General features: G+C 48.6%; 1 protein-coding gene across 1 annotated transcript in view; it reads right to left on the bottom strand.

Annotated features, from left to right (window-relative positions):
- Window positions 1–3563: 3563 nt before the first annotated feature.
- LOC138107020 (TOG array regulator of axonemal microtubules protein 2-like) overlaps window positions 3564–20006 on the bottom strand; it is a 44604-nt gene continuing 28161 nt past the window's right edge. The window contains exons 10-20 of the mRNA XM_069008351.1: window positions 19829–19990; window positions 17687–17819; window positions 16745–16850; window positions 15747–15982; window positions 14102–14254; window positions 12830–12947; window positions 11771–11874; window positions 8817–9021; window positions 7424–7640; window positions 6000–6086; window positions 3564–3817 (exon numbers count right to left, since the gene is read on the bottom strand). Of these exons, the coding sequence (XP_068864452.1) occupies window positions 3564–3817; window positions 6000–6086; window positions 7424–7640; window positions 8817–9021; window positions 11771–11874; window positions 12830–12947; window positions 14102–14254; window positions 15747–15982; window positions 16745–16850; window positions 17687–17819; window positions 19829–19990 (1775 nt within the window). The remainder of the gene's footprint in view (window positions 3818–5999; window positions 6087–7423; window positions 7641–8816; window positions 9022–11770; window positions 11875–12829; window positions 12948–14101; window positions 14255–15746; window positions 15983–16744; window positions 16851–17686; window positions 17820–19828; window positions 19991–20006) is intronic.

Below are 20006 nucleotides of genomic sequence, written 5' to 3' on the forward strand. Positions count from 1 at the left end.
TTCCTAGCTCCTGATTTGCTGCCCTGGCTAAGCTGCTGCCTGTGGCAACACTTGGTTCAGCTGACAGCCCTGCTCTGCTGGCAGGCAGCCATTGCAGGAGCTTTTGCTGGGGTCATTGAACCTTTCAGATCTTCCCAAGGAGAGCTAAGGAGGGAACTTGTCAAAGGAGCATTGCCTGGGCAAAGCTTTTAACATTAAATCTTTTCTTTGTGCTCACTACCATGCACAGTAAATATTTGAGGAAGCAAGCTTCCTGCTCCAGAAATTCCTCCAATCAGTCAGATTGCCAGAAAGAAAATGCAGATTTGGGATGTGTCATCTCACTTTAATTCATTGTATAGAGAAATACAGGAGCACTTCTTGTGAGCTGTGTGTCTAACCTAAGTGACCTTGCCACCAAGAACTTAGAAAAGTGGGGAGAGATGGAATCAGTGGCACAAGGATCTGCAGTAGGATTCTCCCGCAGGCCTGAGGAAAGTGCCCCGGGGTTCCACTGGGCCATGGCTTTTTACATCAAAACTTCATGCTTCACACTGGGGTGGTGAATCTTCCCTGGCCTTGTCAGGCCACACTGTGATCTCAGAAATGCTTGTTAGGCCTCAGCCTTGATGAACAGCCCCTGGACTAAGCTCCTCTTGAGCTTGCCCAAAACACTGAGTGCTCCCAGGAACTTGTGCTGTCTAACCAGATCCTGGGGTTTTCTATGAACAGTCTTGGAAACTACTTTTCTTGCCTGAATGCCATAACATCCTTCTTCTCGCACTTCCAAAGACAGGCTGCTGACCCAAAGTGCGGCCATGAGGAAGCATTTTATGACTGAAGCCCACTGTCTTGTGGCCCATCAACAGCGGCCCAAAAGGAAGCCCTCGAAGCTCTCCTGGACCACAGCAGCTGCCACTGGCAACCTCCAGTGGGGCCTCTCAGAGCCAGCGAGCTCAAGTTTCCTGTACTCACAGGATCATCGATCAACAATGGATCCTGGGCCAATCCCCCCACTCCTCACGGCTCCAGTTTAACTACTGTTAAGCTTGAGTGCTGTTAAGCTTTTAGGCCACATTCCTTTTCATCCTTGTCCTTTCTCTCCCTTTGTCAAAACCCGTCTAAACACACACACACACACAGAGTTCTCAGTTCATGTCTGGTTTGATTGACTGCATTTTGTTTGTTGCTTTTTTCCCTTGTTGTGCCTTAAAGGACTAGTAAGTAATAGTGTGAATGTTGCCAACAAATTTTGTTGAGCTGTTACTTCATATTCTGCACTAGTTTGAAAACAAACCAGTGAGAAATCACAAGACAGAACTGTAATTTAATAGGAAAATGAAAATAATTGCAATAGTACAAGAACACTGACAGAGTCAGGATACAACCTGACACCCTGTTAATCAGGGTGGTGGTAGCAGCCCAGATGAAGTGGTCCTATTGAAGCAGTGATCCTGTTGAAGGCTCTGGTCTTCGGCTGAAGGTCCAGTAGTAACTCTTATCCTCTGGGAACCCAGGAGGGAAGAGCTGCTTGTGCTTCAATCCTACCTGATTATATCCAGGTGGGAATGCTTGGCTCCTCCCCCTGGGTGGAGCATCTCCCAAGGGGCTGATGTAATTCTGTGAGTCATGCAGTGGGTCATTGCTTGCCCATTAAACAGAGATAGCCTCCAGAGGGATTTAGCAAGGATGAGTCATGGTAGGAGATAACAAACACAGCCCCATCTCTTTTAACAGCTTGTGAAGGTGACAATAGAATACATACTGTTGGTTGCATCTTACACTGTAACCTAGGACATATTCAATCTGGTTTTACTGATAACCTTGACAGTGAATTTTTAAGCAATCTCAGACACTCATTCATAACAAGCCTTGGGAGCATGAGGTACAGGGCTGACATTGGAAAGCAGGAGAATCACTCTAAAGTGCCGAGTTTAAATGTGCATTTCATTGCTCTTCTATTTATTTCACTCGATTAAGCCAAGCCAAGCTTTTCTTGGAGGCAGAATGTGTGTGGGACGTACTACGCCATTATCCCATAACTCTGGGCTGAATGGCACCCAGGCTGCAGTACAGATTTGAGGAACCCTTGTCACCTGTTCAATAACCTCACAGTTCGCTCATCCTTCTGCAAACAAGTCGCAAACAACGCTGTTGGACTGCTGTCCTGGGTAAATATACATACAGATGCCTTTTCCAAAGCAGTGCCTCTTTTGCCAGTGAAATACACGTCCTCTTCTTACCTATGGAATTGTGATTGAAGACACCTCTGAGCCAGATCTGTCTGAGATTGCAAAGGAGCAAAGCTTTGGGATTTGGGCACATTCTCTTTGTTGCTTTGCTCAGGCCTTTTGTGAGCACAGAATACATTGAGGCAGAAAACTGTAGACTACACAGGATCTTCTGGGTCCATTGTCCCCCAAACATGGTAATAGGTGGCCCCATTGGAATGCTAACTAACAAACAGCAGCACAAATGACATGAAGAAAACATGGCAAAAGAGGAAGAGGAGAGGCCCTGTGAGGAAAGAATACCGTGAGACAGTGGCTTGTTGAGTCAGCTGCACTCTGACAACCTTGAGGCCAGCAGGTCTCACATTCTCAGCTTGTTTTTTTTAAAAATTATTTTATTTAAAACTGAAAAAAAAACCCTCAAAATAAAAGATATACAGTTGAAAATCTATTTTCAAATTTTAAAATATAAAATTACAACACATTTATTCAAACCTACATCTACATGTCAGAACATATGTACATCTGTAACTACAAAGCCTAATGTAAAAATCCAAATCTTCATTCTTCAGACAGGCAGAACCCTCTTCCTGAGCTTGAGGAAAGAGAGCTCTTCTGGACAGGAGGCAAGGGCTTTGACGGTTAGGGAACATAGGAAATGTCCAAGGAAAACTTCTTGATAAGACTGTACCAGTCATGCCTGCAAAGTGGAGACACAAAATATAAGAGAGGCCGCAATGCAAACCTAAAGCATCTGAAGCTACGTATTTAATGGGACAGACCACCTGGAAACTTCTAAAGAGCTGCACAGGGAAACACGCTCCTGCCAGCAGCCACTTGAGGCAGACCAGGGAGACACCCTGACCCACTTCCAGAGAGCCAGCACAGGAACAGCGTGGCCTCTGGGCTGCCCTGGGACAGCAGGGAGCCCAGAGCCCTGTGCTTTCCAGGAATGGCTCAGCTGCACACGCACCCTCCTGCTCCTCTCCCGGCCCCACAGCTGAGCAGCCCTACAGCTACACGGGGCACTGGGAGCTGCACAGCTCATTGCAGGGGGCACATGCAGGGCAGAACTGTTCCCTGGCAATGTGCCCAGGCTCTCTAGGCTGGCACAAGAGCCTTCCTCCCGCCAGAGAGCGGCCCAGCTCCCGCCTTACCTCTTTGTGAGGCTGAGCCATGCTCAGCCTTCACCTTGTCCTCAATCGGAAGTTGCTTCAGGCACCCCATGCCACGACTAGGAAGGGGGGTGGAGAGAGCGGGGGCAGGTGCACACCCTTCCTTTGCATTCTGTCATTTTTGGCACAGCTAAGAAGTCACATCCGGAGGTGTCCAACGCAGCACTTTGTCATCTTTCTACAGGTCATCGACACTCCACCAGCCCAAAATGTTGGAGAGGTTTTCCTGCACATGCGGAGGCTGGCTGGCAGCATGCTTCCTCAGCTTGGCGCCCATCACCTTGTAGAGGGCGCAGGCAAGCTTGGTGACCACAGTGCAGACATTGGCGCTTCGGACAGGCAGCGCCTTGTTCCCCAGGAAGGACCAGAGCACGGGCAGGGCGTAGCGCTGGACGACTTCGGGGCTCCTGGGATAAACCCATCCCACAAGCGCTGCCGGAAGAGAGACACAAACTTCTTAACCACCAGCCTTAATGCAAACAAGGATCTACCTCTACTTGTGATTTTGGGAGTCTCTCTGGCTAAGATCAGTGAAATAACAGTGAGAGCCTCATGATCCAGAAATGGGCAAAGCAGCTGAACATCCCCGAAACAGAACCACCAAGCTCTCAGGACTAATTTCTCCAAACAGAGCCTTGTACCTGTGGCAGACTTCACACCTTTACTAAATCATTCCACAATTTATTTCTGCATGAACAGCGACTGAAATGTCAAATTGCCGTTTATTTCCATTTAGAAGTTGTCGAAACCCACGCCAAAGATTTTGAAATGCACCATAGAGAGGCAGTTGAGAGATTTCTAATAAAAGGGATGATTCCATTGTTGTGACCTTTGATGTCAAGTGCCAAAAGTCTCATCTGGCTCTTCCCTTTGCTTGGTGGCACACGGCAAAGGGCAGTATTAGACCACACTTGGAAACTCCAGCCCACCAGAGATGGGTGCTGTTTGACAGCTGGATTTGAAACATCAGTGACTAGCCGGTGTCTTTGGCAGAAGGCTTTTGTGGCTTCTAACAAACAGCTGTTTCAAACCTCAGGCTGTCTTAGGTAATTAGCCAGACCCCATTGCCATGGCATTGGAGCATCTCCAAATTTTAATGGCATTTCCCCTCACAATGTTAATGGCATTTTTTCTTACAATGTGCGCCGAAATAGGGGAATAGAGAGAGAAGAATGCTACACAGGGGACAGAAATGTAACCAAAACACAAGTGTTCTCTCCCGCTGTCTCCAAAGCCTGCTCTCTGCTCATTTTCTGAACTGTATCAAACACAGACAAAAATTTACTACCAACAGGCTCCTTGCATGGCAGATCTGGCTGAGAGATCAAAACCTGATATGGTCTGGGGACCATTCTTATTTTCTGACCAGGCAAAATGTTATGTAGTCGCCATTTATTATTCTGTGGTGGAAGAGACTTCATTTTCTCTATGCTGTTAATCCACCAGCAGTCATCAACATTTAAACAGCTCCTGAAAGTACCTAAAACCAATTCTGCTAAGCAGGAAAAGGCTTACGGTACCCATTTTAAAATGGGAGTTCATTTGAGCTTACATGCAATTAAAGACATCGGTCACTACGCAACTTGCGCAGAGAAATCTCAGAGAGATTGCCACTAAATCTCAGAGAGAGCATCTGCTCTTTCTAAAGAAGTCCTAATTCCAGTTGAATTCCTTTATTTGAAAAAGAGATTAAAATAGCTGCAAAACTAACTTCCCTATTCCTGGAGATCTACTTTATTCAAATGCTCTGTAAAGGGCCTTTGACACTCCAATCGCTGAAGGTGCCCTTTTGAGATTCAGAATGAAGACACAAAGTGTATTAAACCTTGCATTTAAAGATGCTGGCATAATTAGCAGTGGATTTAGCCCCAGCTAAAGCAAGGCTATAAATAAAGCAAGGCTGTACACTGTCTTCTCTAGCATATATTGAGATTATCATTTTTCCATCCCTTGGCTATTGCTGACATAGCAAGCTCCTCTGAGCAATCAATTATCAGCTGCATTTGGAGCATTTTGGGCAGCGCTGACATAGGAAGACCCTGACTGCACACCCTGAAATGCTCAGTCCAATGGCACTTTGACAGCACAGGCAGGGAGCCTCAGCACTCTGCTTCTGCCCCTCTGCCCCCAAAGGCTGCCTTGCACAAAATCCGGGCCTCGTTAGGCTCGTGTGGGCTGAGTTTTGACCTAAGCTGTGACCCCCAGGCACTGCAGGCTTCCACCTCAAAACTTTCCAAGAGCAAAGCAAGAATTCTGTGAGGACAAAACAAATGGATCCCCTGAAACAGCATTTGCCACCATTTTCCCTAAAGGATCAGAGCTGTCCCGGAGCTTCCAAGAGAGGAGCCAGCTTGGGAATTTTTAGCCCCTCCCTTTCCTGGAGGCGGCTTCTGAGATGCCCCAGTGAGAGCTCAGCCCCGAGGCCGAGCGCCGCCCCCATCTCAGATGCTGCACACCTCTGCAGCAGCCAGGGAAAACCTGCCCAATACACCTTCCATGGGTATTGGGCAGGAGGGACAAGCTCAGCACCTCCTGATTTGGACCTGTCTATTCACTGGCATTCCCTGTAAATTCTGCCTCGGAAGACCTCTTGGCTTAGAAGGGGAGGCCATACCTGAGAGATGCTCCGTGACATCCAGCAGAGCTTGGCCCTTCAGTTCACTCCTTCGGTGGCTGAACTCTTTCATCAGTGATACTTTATCTACAAGGGAAACACACATTTCTGCTCTCTCTTCTGAGGTCATAAGACAAAGGCCAGTGGGGAGGGAAAGGGCAGGGGCAACTACATTTTGTAAAAGAAAGGAAATTCCTGCCGATTTTTGAATCCTTTTCTTCTTTCCTTCCAGCCTACTTGGGAGGATTTTAAATTCCAAAAGAAAAGCTCTCCTTTCACATTTGTAAATCCAAAGTTGTCTGCTGTACCAGGAGCTATGTAAAACATTTCACATCAGGGACCTCAAGAGTTCAATCACACGTAAGCAGTGAAAAGGTTTTGCATCCCAGAGCTTTGCAGAAGTGATCTTCTCCCTCCCCTATGGAAAAGGGTGAGAAGGCTCCAAAATTCACACATCCATTCCCACCTGAAGGATAAGCTGTTTTTAAATTGCAGGTTACCTGTGTGGATCTAGGGACAAGACACCAATTTACTCATACAAGAGCTATTACTGCTCAGTGCCTCAGTATTCTGTGGGTTTCTGTAACATCTGTGAAATCAGATCTTGGCAGAGAGACTGGAAAATGAACTGATTTCCCAATACTTGACCGTCGTATGTATTTTAGTTTTCCTTGTGCCTATCTGTTGCGGTTTTGGGGGTCTTGTTTGAGTTTAGACGCTGTTGCCTGCATTGTCCTGCAAGCCTCCAGTCCTACCACTCTAATAAGCCAAGGCAAGCTTTTCCTGGAGACAGAACGTGTGTGGGATCAACTGTGGTCCCTCGCAGGGTCACCAGGGCTGGCAGTGACAAAGCAGGCAATCTGCTTCATTGGGAACCACTACAGAGCTACACCCCAGTGTGGGTTTCAGTAGCAGGGTATTATTAAGAGCTCCTTTCCTGCATGAGATACAAAAAGGAGGTCCCAAATGATCTTCATGCAAGCATGCAGTAAAGAACTGATCCTGCTGTCCTAATGAAGCTAATGCCTATAATGTGGAGCCTCCCAGGAGGCTGCTCTGCAGAGGTTCTGATGCGCCGGCGTCCCTTCATGCCAACAGCAAAGCTATTCATTTGGGAAGTCAAATGGGGACCAGGAAAACTCCAAACATCCCTTTGGCCCTGAATTCCAGCAAAGCTGTAGTCCAGCACTTCCTCTTCAGACAAGCAGCACAGAGCCAAGGGCTCCTGGGACTTTTGGGAAATGCCGATGCACATTCAGGCCTGTTGGGGGACTGGTGCGTAAGGACTGCACCTGCACAGCTTCTGGTGGATGTCAGCTGGAGGTTTCCACAGACAACAACAGCTGTCAAGGCACTCAGCGTTCTCTTGACTTGCAGAGGCAGAGACACAGTTGAGGAGAGTCCATGCCAGGGCTCAGCCTTACCTAAGTGAGCCATGGATGCTTCCAGCGCTTTCACAGCTGCGGCATATACCCCGGGGTCCTTTGAGTTTAGGTTGTTTGTTATTCCTTCAACCAAACAGATGATCACCGGGTTTAAGGCATCTTTCAGGACGCCTATGATTTCAGCCAGCACGTCCAGCGCCTTCTGCTTCACTTTCTTGTGCGTATCACCAAGTCTCGGGACAAAATAATCAAAAATCTGTGAAGAGAACAAACAACATGAAAGCTGGATTAAAATGTCCTTGTTTGAGGAAGGGATGTAGAAATGAGCACTCAGCAATGTAAAAGATGAAAGTGATCCTTCCTGTCAGGTCAGCACTTGCTTGCACAATTTTCCTGTGGGCCACTCACTGGAATGGTTGCGCAACCTCATGCTGGTTGAAAGATTTTCATATATTTTGAAGAGGTTTGGGCGGGGACAGAATAGTTCCTATGGTGTTTCTCTCCACATCTAAATCATTAAATTAATCCCATTTATTGATGCAAAACAGTATCTTTGCTTTCCAAGTATGGAACCAGATATTTACAATGCCCGTTTTTCTACACAGTTGTCTCAAGTTCTGAGGGCAGTTATGATTTTGCCAAAACTATGGCTGGAGGAGATCCAGGTTTTGTTCCGTCTGTCTCAGAACCTGTGTCTGGAGAAGTGCAGGGCTCGGATCAACTCTTCCAGGATCCAGACCAATTGTCTACCTAGCAGGTAGACTTCTGAAATTTAATGTGCTGTACCGCTCTCATTAGAGCAGGTTCAGTCCCTTGACAGCCACATTATCAGGCACCATTTTCTGGACAAAGGGAAAAAGCAGCTCCTGGGAGGAGAAGGAAGAGATCTGTCCCTAGCCATTTCCCTCCTTTTCCAAAGAGAAAAAAACGACCCCCCCAAGAAGGGTGAGCACCGTCTTTACCAAGAGGAATAGGGATGCCGATGGAAACAAGTAGCCAGAGTTGTGCCTGTGCAAGACAAGTCGGAGTTTACAGAAGTATCCTTTGAAAAAAATTGGTTTAAACCTGCCCAGCCTGATACTTCTCTTCCCCATCCAAACCCATTTTTTTGTCTAGAGAATAATTGCCACGCTTTCAGTGGCTGCATTCCCTTCACTTAACCCAAGTGGGAGTAGGAGACAGCAGAAGTTACACCAGCAGAAAACTCTGTCCTCATTTGATGAACAACATCAATAGGCACCTGCCAGACAAATATATCTGGACTGAAATAACTTGTCCTGAAGCGTGGAGCTGAATTAAATATTTCAGGGTAAGAGGCACCAGCCTGTCCCACACAGCCAGGATGTAGTGCCAAGACACACTGAATTAACTTTCCTGCTACAGGCTTTGGAAAGGAGCTAAAGGAAAGGAACAATGAAGACACCCTACATACTTGGACAGTGTTAGTGGAGACGAGCTGGGGGCTGGTTTTACACAGGTCTAGGAGGAGTGCCACTCCTTCCATCCGTGTCTTAAACTCCTTGGCTTCCAGGAGATTGTAAAGCTTCTGGAGTGGCTCCGTTTCTTTCACAGCCAGAGGTAACGTGACCTGGGCTTTTGGGCGGCGTAGGAGGCGCTCATCAGAGGTAGACTTCACCCTGGAAAATAAAACCAAATGAGGACCTGTTGGTGATCATACCTTCAGTTAATTGTGAGCAGAACATCTTGGGGAAGTTTCCTAATGATGTGATTTCAAGCTAGAAAATCCTGATCTAAGAAACAATGTGAGACCTCATGACAATCTGTCATGGGTTAGCAAGCATAGTCCCGGAAGTTCTTGCAAAGGGGTGCTTACAGCTTCCTCTGTGACCTAACAGAACCTATCAGCTGGCCAGTTTGAATATGGACAATTCTTTAAGCCACTTAAAGTTGTGACCACCTCTGTGGTCCACACTTAAGAATAGGAAACCCCGAGGCAGACTCTCTCTCTCTTGTTTCCAGTGCTGGGACAGGTGGCTGCGGGCCCCGTGCAGGGGACAGCGGGCCCGGCCCAGGCCCTGCTCGGGCCAGGCCGGGCCAGGCCACGGCCATCCTGGAGCCGGTGGGCCCTGTTCCACCCACAGAACCCCCCCCTCCCCCTTCACAGCAGGGCTGTGGGCAGCCGGAGCGGCTGGGCTCCCCCTCTCCAGTGCTGCCAAGATTCAGCTAAAGCTGCACCGCTTTCTGGCAGAGGTCGTGTGACCAACAGTGATAAGCCACATTCCAGCTGCAAGGCCTAGGTGAGATTAAGCCTTTTAGTGCTATGAAGAGCTGAAAACTGGAGGGAAGAGAAAGAGGAGATGCTTAAAGCTGAAATTCTGTTATGAAGCTATGGTAGATCAGAGTACCCCTTGTAATTTCATGCAGGCATGGGGGGTGGAGCGTTCAACTTGTACTTGTGAGCAAAAGCACCTGCGCTGAGATAAGCAGATGCTGACGCAGCTGTAATTTCATGAGAAGTTTGAACAGGGAGAGATGGAAGTGATGAGGACTTTTGCTCCAAATGGAAAAGGAGAAAACCGCAGTTCCTAGAGATACTCCCAGAGATAATCCTAAAGAGGAAGATGAGGAAGACCCTTTGCTCCCAGGGAAGGAGAAGGGCCTCTATTCTTAGAGATGAAATGCTCCCAGAGATGGGTGAAGAGAACTTTTGTTTCTGAACAGCTCAACCTTAAAATTTTACCCCGGTAATTCAGGAGTGGACCCTCAAAAGCAGTTGTGGGAAAAGATGCAAGTCGGGGGGAAGGGACTCGCATGCGAGCAGAGAACCAACGCGGGCGGCTGGCTCGTTGTGATAATGTTTTCATAGCATGGGCAAGAGAGACTCCTCTTCCTAAATGGACTGAACAAGGTTATTATGGAAGTGGTAAACAGACTGAACATCTCAAGGGCTGTCTTTCTACATTGTCACTGGGAGAAGACAGAAAGGTGGGGGGAGGAGAAGTGTTCTGAAGGTGTGGTATGACTTTTTTTTTCTTCTTTTAGGTCTGTTAATAAACTTCTTTATATTCTTTCAAGTTTGGTGCCTGCTTTGCGTTTCTCCTAATTCTTATCTCACAGAAGGTAAACAGTAATGAGTATTTTGGACCAAACCACTACACTAAATTGGTGTTTCTGCCTGGTTACAAACCAATCCCGCTACACAATCATTACAGGAGACAATCTGCAAGCAACATTCTCACCAGTGCTTACTCAGGAAAACCAAGGATGAGATGCATCTCACTTATCTCCAGACAGCTTCCCAGGTACACATGTCGCACTGCTTTGTGAGGAAAGAGAGACGCTACTTCCAAGTTTAAATGCCTCGTCATGAGGGAGGTGTGTGTCTTATAATAAGGAAACTCATCCCTCTGGAGAAGTTTCTCTACAGCAGGCATGACAATCTGGAAAAGTAGCTCAGATGCATCTGAACAGACGGATAGGGGCATATCTGAAGGATCCAGAAAATCAGTAACAGGGATAAAAACAGAAGCCAGACATCCCAGCACTACGCTCACATGATTGCTTCCCTAGAGACTAGATCCACAGCTTAACAAGCCCACTGGGAACAACTCTCTTGGATCAGCCGGTCTCTTCCATGAGCATGGGAAGATCCTGACTATGCTACTGAGCCATGTGGTCACTCTCCTGCCAGCGCTGAGCATGACAGAGCTAAATAAATCCCCTCTGTTATCAGAGGACAACAGGTACAAGTAGCTCTCCCACTGGCAGGAAGAGACAGCAAGGACCAAATTCCTGTCTCAAATGCTGATTGCAGCACAGGGGGAAATAAACCAAACATGCTGCCCATCAAGCAAACGGTATGAAGGACAGGAATGTCAAGACAAAACGTCCACATTGAGACACCTGTTGACCAAAGTTGCTCAGGAACTGGCTTGCTACTTACTACTCATCTTGGTACTGTCTGAGGGTAAGAAAACCATGATTCAGGAAGGCCAAACCACATGCATGGGAAGTGCTATTTTGGGGAACGGCATCTTGCTTCAAGACTGGGACTTCTCATCAAAACACCCATCTGCAAAAGACTGCTCTCAGAGGAAAAAAAACCCTGCTTGAATTTACTTGTCCCAAGTGAGGCAGTGGAGACATGGCCCTCTCACAGCCTCCACAGCACTGTCCTTGCCACTGCACTGGATCTTCTGAGCTGCAACCGATGGGTGTCTTTTTGTCGCCCATTTTTTTGTGGAAACCCTTCCAGAGAAGTTGTGTTCAGAGTAATGCAGAAGGAGACATATTTTTTGATAGAGCATTTGTAGGGAAAGGAAACAATCTCTGGCACAGGTCATCTCCACCGGACAGATTTTCCTGAGGAAGAGACATGTAAAGCTTGTCATGTGCTTTGTCACATCTAACTAAAGTGCTCAGTACCGTTTACTAGAAGGCAATGTGGCCTGGGGCTTCTTCGAGCCATCGCTCCTCTTCTTCACAGGCTCCTGGACAGATGGGGGTTCAGCCTTCTGCGTTTCCATCCCCTACAAAGGCATAAAGAAACCCCATGGATCTTTAGAATGTAAAATAGGAAATTACCTGTTTAAAACACAACTTAGAACCAGGATCACTGCTACCAAGGCTTAGGCAAACATTTCGGAACTTACAGAAGGAAACAGGCCAGAGGTTCAGTGATGCCAACTCTTTGTTTTCAATAGCCCAAGGCAGGTTGTGGCTGCTACCATACTGAGCAGCAGTCTAAAATCCCAAATGCATTACTCTTGAGCATAAATGGGAATAATGCAAACTGGTAGGGAACGAATGTTCTTAAAGGAAGCTGCAGAAAAATTTGGACTCTTTGGAGGTTGGCCCATTGTGTTGGAAGTTGATTTGGTTCCACACTCACTCTCCCTGTTGCTGCACAAAGGCACACTCCCTTCTATAATGGAGGTAAAAAGAATAAAAAAACCTCCAGGCAAACAAATGATTTTCCACTGGATGCTGCTGAATTCACCAAGCTTCTTCCAGCTCCACAGGGCATGACAGCAGGGCAGTATTGCCAGAAGACAGACAGTAATTGTAGTAATTGGGATTGACTGGGACATCTTTTGTATATTTGGAAATTTTCTTGGCACTACTGCTTCCTGTGTCTTTTGCAAAGACTCTGTTATCTCCAGAAGCACTGTTCTCACTTAATTGCGTCACTGGGGGCAGAGTAGGGATAGTGGGGTGGGGGGTTATGCTTAAATGTAAACCCATTTTCTCCTCTTTCCCTTCCCTGTTTGTGGCCGATATTCAAAATATCCAATACTACACTTTTCCCCTAATACTATCAGTTCCTTTGTGCTCTGCAGATGAACAGGTTGAGGATCAACAGTTCATTCCCAGGAGCAAAAGGATTCGGCAGAAAAGGAATGAGATAAGATTAGGTATGTTTGATCTCATATCAGCAGTGGCAATACTTGCACAAAGGAGACATGTCTCCTACCAAGCACTTACTTTCTTCTTAATTCTTGTCAGAATATCTTCCAGGTCACGGGTGGAAAAAGATTGTTCCAAAAGCCTGTTAAATTTTCGGTGATTCAGCATCATTTTCACCATCTCCTGTCCATAATGCCTAACACAAGAAAGAAAGAAAGAAAGGTGAACAAACAAAGGAGGAGTGTTAACAGAATAAGCTGATACCTTAAACTCAGCAGCTGCCATACCTGCATGAGAAGGCATTACCTACTCAGCAAAGAGAGAGATTTACCTCCACTTGTCACTGCACAGTGCTGTCAGCTGAACACAAGAGACAAGAGGAGAACGTGGGGCAACAGAAAATACAATCTCACTCTGAAACTGTGGGTGCGCTTCTGTGGCATCGAAGGATCCCAGGGAACAAGCGAAACACCTCTGCTTTGAGTCAGAGCTTATTAGCAGTGCCTTGCTGCCATTGCACAGTCATTTGCCTTTCTTTAACAGGCAGGGAAGCCAGGACCAAATGCCTCATGCTTGCTTTTGATTATTCTATACCATATGTATGCACAGGGGCAGCTAGTTGCTCATGCGTTCTTGGCAGCTATTAATGGGAATTTAATCCTCAAAGTAAGGGGATTTTGGTGGTTTGGGTTGATTTTGCCACTAGGAAACCACAGTTTTCTTCAAGAAGCAATTTGGAGGTCATTCAGCCCCAGATAACAGCATTATAGAAATCTGCAGAAGAGGTTTAGAAAGACTGAATACATTGGCTAAAGATCCCTGGAATATTTCTAGGAAAGTCTTAAGTTAATGAGAAAGAGATGTATGGGATCCTTCAGTGATGAACATTAGCCAACATTTTGGCTTTGTCTTGTGCACCTAAGGCCAAGCAAAACTGTTGACTGCCTCATCTGATGGCTCTTTTGATCTCAGGAAAGACTCATTCCAGTCCCAGGAAGCTGGCAATGCTCCCTCTTGCGGGACAACCTCAGGTTCCCCAGCACAGTCATTTCCCCAGACAAGCCAGGGCAGTGGTCACAGCACCAAGCCTGACAGAGCTCAAGAAGCGTTTGGACAATGCTCTCGGGCACATGGAGTGACCCTTGGGGGGCCCTGCGCACGGGCAGGAGCTGGACTCGATGACCCTGATGGGTCCCTTCCAACTCAGCGTATTCCGTGACTCTGTGAACCTCATCCACACAGTGAGGTAACTTAATATTTCCTTTAGCTTCCACTCTTCTGTGGTTTTGCCCTTTACAGCCAGACACCCAACAGTTTTCCTGTTTTAGGAGGGGAAATGAAGATCATTACCTTGTGTCCTCGTGACAGTCCTGAGCAAGTGTCCCTGCCGCGTGCGCCAGCCTCTCAGCCCTGGGCGTTCCTGCGAGCTTCGTGACTCCAGTTTTCTCCATCAAGGACAGGAGGAGTTGGGCCGCGCACTTCCGCACCTGGACGTGGCGGCTCCTGGGAAGAAGAGAGCAAACACTGGGGCACAGGGAGCAGAGGGACACAGCGCAGGCCTTGGCCAGAGCATGCTCCCTGTCATTGCTGGGGGAAGGAGGCCTGGATTCTCCCTGACACTTGGGACACCTGTAGAAGGTTCTGTCCTCAGAGAACCACAAAGTTAGCCCTGTACAGAAGGACTGCCTGCAAGCAAGAGCGAGGAACTCAGTCTCCCTGCACTATCTGATACTCAATGTCTTTCCCCAAATTCACTCGGAGAAAGAGGGAAATTAAAGCCAAGCCAGGCTGACCCATCAGGGGCCAGCCGCTACACAGACAGCTGCAGCAGGATTGAGGATATTTCCACCCATTTACCCCCAAATCTGCAGACCTTGGGAAAAAAACAAATGCAGGGAAAACACGCTGTGGGACATGAAGTTGCAGAATATCCAGCAATGCAGCCGGTTTCTTCTGTGAGGCTTGGCAAGAGATACATCTGAACGTTTCCCCCTTTTCCAAAGCTGAGGAAAGGGTGGCAGTCAGTTTAGCCAGGTTGTCCTGTTCTAGAGAGTGTCTCTTGGGGACTATCAGGCCCAGCACCAACACTTAAGGCAGCACCTGGTTCAGCTGTCCCATGGCAGTCGGCCTGTGAAGGTGCCTGTACAGTGATTCATCATCTCAAGGCTAACATGAGACATCAGTTTGAATAGAAAGGGGGGCTCTAAGGCCAGGACAGTCATACAAGACTCCTCTTGGCCGGAGCTGCACCTGCTGTGCAGGCTGTGCCACACCCAGCACGTTGTCCCCCATGTGCTCCATGCCCCAGCAAGAACCCTCCTTACTTCTCAAGGGAATGGCATAATGAGGATGCATGGTTTTTCCCAGGGCCTCTGTGGTTAGGGCTGTGAAATATCAAAGAGCGCTCACAGCTGCAGTTGCAATTGTCCCTCTTCCCACAAAACCACAGGGCTCTATCCTTAGCCTTTGCAGGCACTTTCACTTGCCCGCCATTCACCACATCTAGGCAACTCGGACAGACTGGGAGAACTCCAGGAAGCAGCAGCAAGCTGAGTCAGGGGAGGTTGAGGTTGGATATCAGGAAAAAGTTTTTCACCCAGAGGGTGGCTGGGCACTGGAACAGGCTCCCCAGGGCAGTGGTCACAGCACCAAGCCTGAGAGAGCTCAGGAAGCCTTTGGACAACGCTCTCAGGCACATAGTGGGACCCTTGGGGTGTTCTGTGCAAGGCCAGGAGCTGGACTCGATGATCCTGATGGGCCCCTTCCAACTCAGCATATTCTGATTCAGCTCTGTGATTCTGTCAACTAATGGGCTGCACGAGGGCAGAAATAGGTGACAAGAGGAAAGAAGTGAGGTTGATCGGAGAGTCACTGAGTTCACAGAAGATGCAGGATACAGGACCCTTCCCTCCCACCATTCCCATTCTCTCTCTCAGCCCTTCTCCCCCCCACACAATAGAAGGTGAAGAATACCACTAAGACAAGAAGAACCTACTGGACTCCACTGTCCATGAGAGCAGTCATTGCTCGTGCAGGAGTCACATGCTCCACCATGACTCCCAGGGTCTGACTGGCTGCTTTCTGAACAAACTCTGGGGAGTTCCACACCATCTGGAGAAGGACCCGAGCAACCTCATCCACCTCCGAGTCCATGTCCTTCTGCAAGGTCACAAAGAGCTCTCCAAGAGTGACGATTGCACAGTAAGACACCTTTGAGCGAAGGTTGGTCACCTGGGGAAGTCATGAGGGGAAACATAAGAATCACCTTGAAAAGAAAACCAGTTGCCTTAGACAAAAGTCCCAGGAAACGACAACACTTCCAGCTGTGTCCTGGGGAACACAAAAGCACAGGCAGAGCAGAAGAGCACAAGCACAGAAAGGCACTTACTCTGGCACCAACTTGTGCTAGGCCTCAGGCCTGCTTACTGCAGGCCTGAAACATATTATTTCACTTAAAGTGTTCTACTTAACTCTTCTGTAATGTCCACTGCTTTGGTTTTAGGCCCTTTTATTCAAAAAACAAAGAAACAAATTAAAGCAAGGGCTGCTCTCAAACCATAAAGGCACAAGCCATAAAGACAAAGGAGTCATTTACTCCTGTTTGAAAAAGCAACAGCAGCAGTTGAAGCCCTCAGCCAGGAAACAGAAAACACAGGCTCAAGTCTACAGACTAATTGGCAGGGTTGAATCACAGCTTGGGCAGAGATTTGGACTGCAGCAAATAACATAATTGGTGTCTCCGTTTCTGCATTTGCACGTTGCATGATAATGGCAGCTCGCTCCAAGAGGAGAGTGCCCGAGAGTGCCCGACCTAGCAGTAAATAGAGCTACACGTGCACACAGATCCTATAGAGAGCTGACAGACATGAGAAATATAAGGTCTAGAAACAGAAATGAAGGCAGTCCCTGAGCACACAGGGAGATGAACAGGCACATATCTACTCTACACACCGTGTATGAGGCACGGAGGACGATTCAGAACAATGTTCTTACCTCGTTGGTAAGTGCCAAGCAAACCTCACGAAGTCTACAAAGAAGGACTTCTGAGTGGGACTCAGCCAGGTGTTTGATGCTGAAGAGTCCCTTCTCCTTCAGCTCCCTGAAAGGCAAGTACCAAAAAGATTGACTTTCTCTCCACCCAAGAACTAGGCAGCACCCTCTGAAATTACCAGGCTGGTGGCTCAGTCAAACAAAGGGAGGTGCTTTTCAGGCAGTACTTGATGAAATCGTGGCACTCGCTGCCACAGGTTGCTGTGGCTGTCAAAAGCATACACAAATCCAAGAGGCAAACAGAGGGGTTTCAGAGTCTTCGTTTGTGGCCGTTTAACAAGGCAGCCTTTCTGAAGTCTCTGGCACATGAAGTCCCTATGTCAGTGCTTCCTGGAAGCTGTGAGACCGTGCCATGCTGCTGTTTCTTGTCACCTCCCTGTGACTCTATGGCACAACTCAGTGCATTTCTCAGAAAGAAGAACTCCCTGTAGCTGCTCCTGGGACTCACATGCGGAAGGTCACAGGCAGACCCCGACTCCTGCCACTGCTGCCAGCAGTGGGGCCAGAGACAAATCTTACTCAGTCCCACTGCAACCCGAGGCACCCAAATCTCTACACTCCAAACTGCTGCCATCCTGCTTCTGGCTTCAGCCAGCAAATCATCTTGTCCCACAGCTTTCTCTCTTCCCTCAAGATTTCCTTTGCAGCTCCACAGAGCAGCAGGCAAAGCGAGGAAACAGCACGGACCTGCTGCAGCTGGAGCACTGCTGCAGAGCAAGGCCAAGAAAAGGCTGCTCTCAAATCTTTATCCTCTCTCTGCTCTGGAGTGGTTTCACTGGTGCCCCTCGGCCCTCTGGGCTGTTGGGGCTCAGAGGCACTAGCAAGATACTCTCCTCACCTACCTTAACGCTAAGAGGGAGAAAGAGGGAACGGGGCCTTTCTTACCAGTCATCGCTGCTGAGCAAGGAGAGTGCCTCGAGCAAGGACTGCTGTGGCTCCAAAGAGGCTCCGTCCTTCTGCCCCTTCCCACGGAGCGGCTCCTCTCGGCGCTCGGCACCAGTGGCCGTCTGCGGGGTCACTGTAAGGAGAGGGTCAGCCCTGAGCGCTGCAGCCCCGGGCAAGGCACCCCGCCATGGAGCGGCCTGCAGCCCCATCTCCCAGCCAGGCTTCCATGAGGTACAAACTGGCACTGGCTCAGAGAATTCCCTGCTCTCTGGCTCCTTGCTTTCTCCCAGCCCCCCCCAGCTGGGCACAGCTCCTTGGCTAAACCTGACAATTGCCCACACAGCGCCAGCTCCCGAGTGCCACAGGTACCACAGCCAGCGGCACCTTCCTGAGGCCGCAGAGCTCCCACTCCCTGTGAGACAGTGCCCACCAGCAGGACTTGCTACCCCAGGAGGGACCCCTCAGCTGCCTCTCTTGTCTCAGCACCCTGATTTCCCCGAGCCCTGAGGACAGAGGCACTCTGCAACTCCCTGAGGAAAGACCTGCAGCTGCCTCGTGACAGCACCAAGCCGAGCCTGAACAACCGAGCCCTGCTGGGCCCGGCTGAATCCCCTCAGAGCAACTACCAGGGAACAGCGATACCTGACCCTTCACACCTCACAGCGCCTCTGTTCCCATTGACTTCAGCTGCTCTAGACAGAGGGCAGCTGAGTGCACTTACATTTCAGCCTGCTATTGAGAAGGGAGTAGTTCATGGAGTTTGTTCTTTCTAAGCATCAGGAATCTTTACTATTTCGGTAAAGTACACACTGGCTGTATTTCAAAGATGCTGAGGTGAAATTTGTTTGCCATCAAATGGACTTGTGTGCACACTGTGCAAGCCTAAGCTTTCTCTTATGGAAAAATGGAATCTCTAGCCCAGATGGTTGATAAAAAAGCCTTCCAAATGCAAATTGATGATATGAATACCTAAAGACAGATGCAATTTGTGGGCAGATGAACTCTCTTGATAGTCAGTTTACAAGGTATGAGAAAATTCAGACGATAAATCCATTTCTTATGAAACCCATTTGTCATCAAAAGGACTGTTCATCATAAATTTCATGTCATGCACTCAACAGGTCGTTTTCTAATGTGTACATGGAAACATCTGAGCTGTCTCAAATGATGGAGTTTAAATATTGCACAGAATCTAGAATATTCAGATGGGAGCTAATCTGGCTGTCACTGATGTAGCCCTGTCACTGCCATCAGTGGTGTCACTGCAGCAGGATGTCGATGTATACATCTATATTCAGAATGAATGGGGAGCCACGTCAGGCTAGTTCTGGTCAATTGTGACCATGGAAGTAGCATCACTAGAAAAGAGCACTCAAAGTATCATTCCTAGCTCCCTTCTTCTTATCTCACCCTACTCAGGATCATAGCACAGGCAGGCTGCCCTCAAAGGAGAGGCAAGAGCCACTAGGGACTATGTGCTGTGTATTCACGGCGGGCAGCAAACAGCCTGGGAGCACCAGGCAGCCCCTCCTGGCTGTCACCTGCTACACAGGCCGCTGTATTTGGGTGGGGTGACACAGGAGGCGCTGCTTGTTCCCTCTTGGCATTGCAGGCCGTGGGATGGCAGCAGCGAGAAGCCATTGGGCACTTCTGGGAGCAGCAGCACGGCTGCACCAAGTGGCTGACTGCCATGCAGAGACAACCCTTGCTGGGAGAGCAGGAAAGCTGGCTGCAGAGCCGGACAGCAGCACAGGCAGAGGGCCAAGATGGAGAGCGGACAATTGATCGTGGTGGCACTCGGAGGTGCACAGTGAGCACACCCTGCCAGACTGCCCCGAGCTCATCCCTGCAGTTACAGCTGCCTCCTGGCACCAGTGCTGTAGTTTGGTCTATCAGGATGGGCAAAAGCCAGAGCTTAGGTCTTTACCACTACTTTATGCAGCTCAGCTTTCCAATGGATCTCTAAGAACCAAGTGCTCCAGTACTGCCGAGCTGGAGTAACTCAAGAGTAGATTTGCTGTCCATTCTCAGCACAGGCTATGAACCCAAGATCCCAGCTGTGGTGGCTGAGGCAGGAGGCGGTTTGCGCTCCTTGTGCAAGGAAAACCGGTGCAGGAAAAAGCTGCTGTGGAGCAGGCTTACCTGAGGAGTTGCGTGGGAAGCTGCCGTCTCCATGGATGATGGGCTTACTGGGCAGTAAGGGCACATTGTCCTGCTTCCTCAAGACCTTCTCCTTCAAGGCACTACCAGGGTGTTTTCTCTGCACACTGGAAGCTGTGCCATTGACAGGCAGTAGGCTAAAGCCTGCAGGGACCAAAGA

This window comes from Aphelocoma coerulescens, chromosome 3, assembly GCF_041296385.1.
Source record: "Aphelocoma coerulescens isolate FSJ_1873_10779 chromosome 3, UR_Acoe_1.0, whole genome shotgun sequence".
Lineage (NCBI taxonomy): Eukaryota > Metazoa > Chordata > Aves > Passeriformes > Corvidae > Aphelocoma > Aphelocoma coerulescens.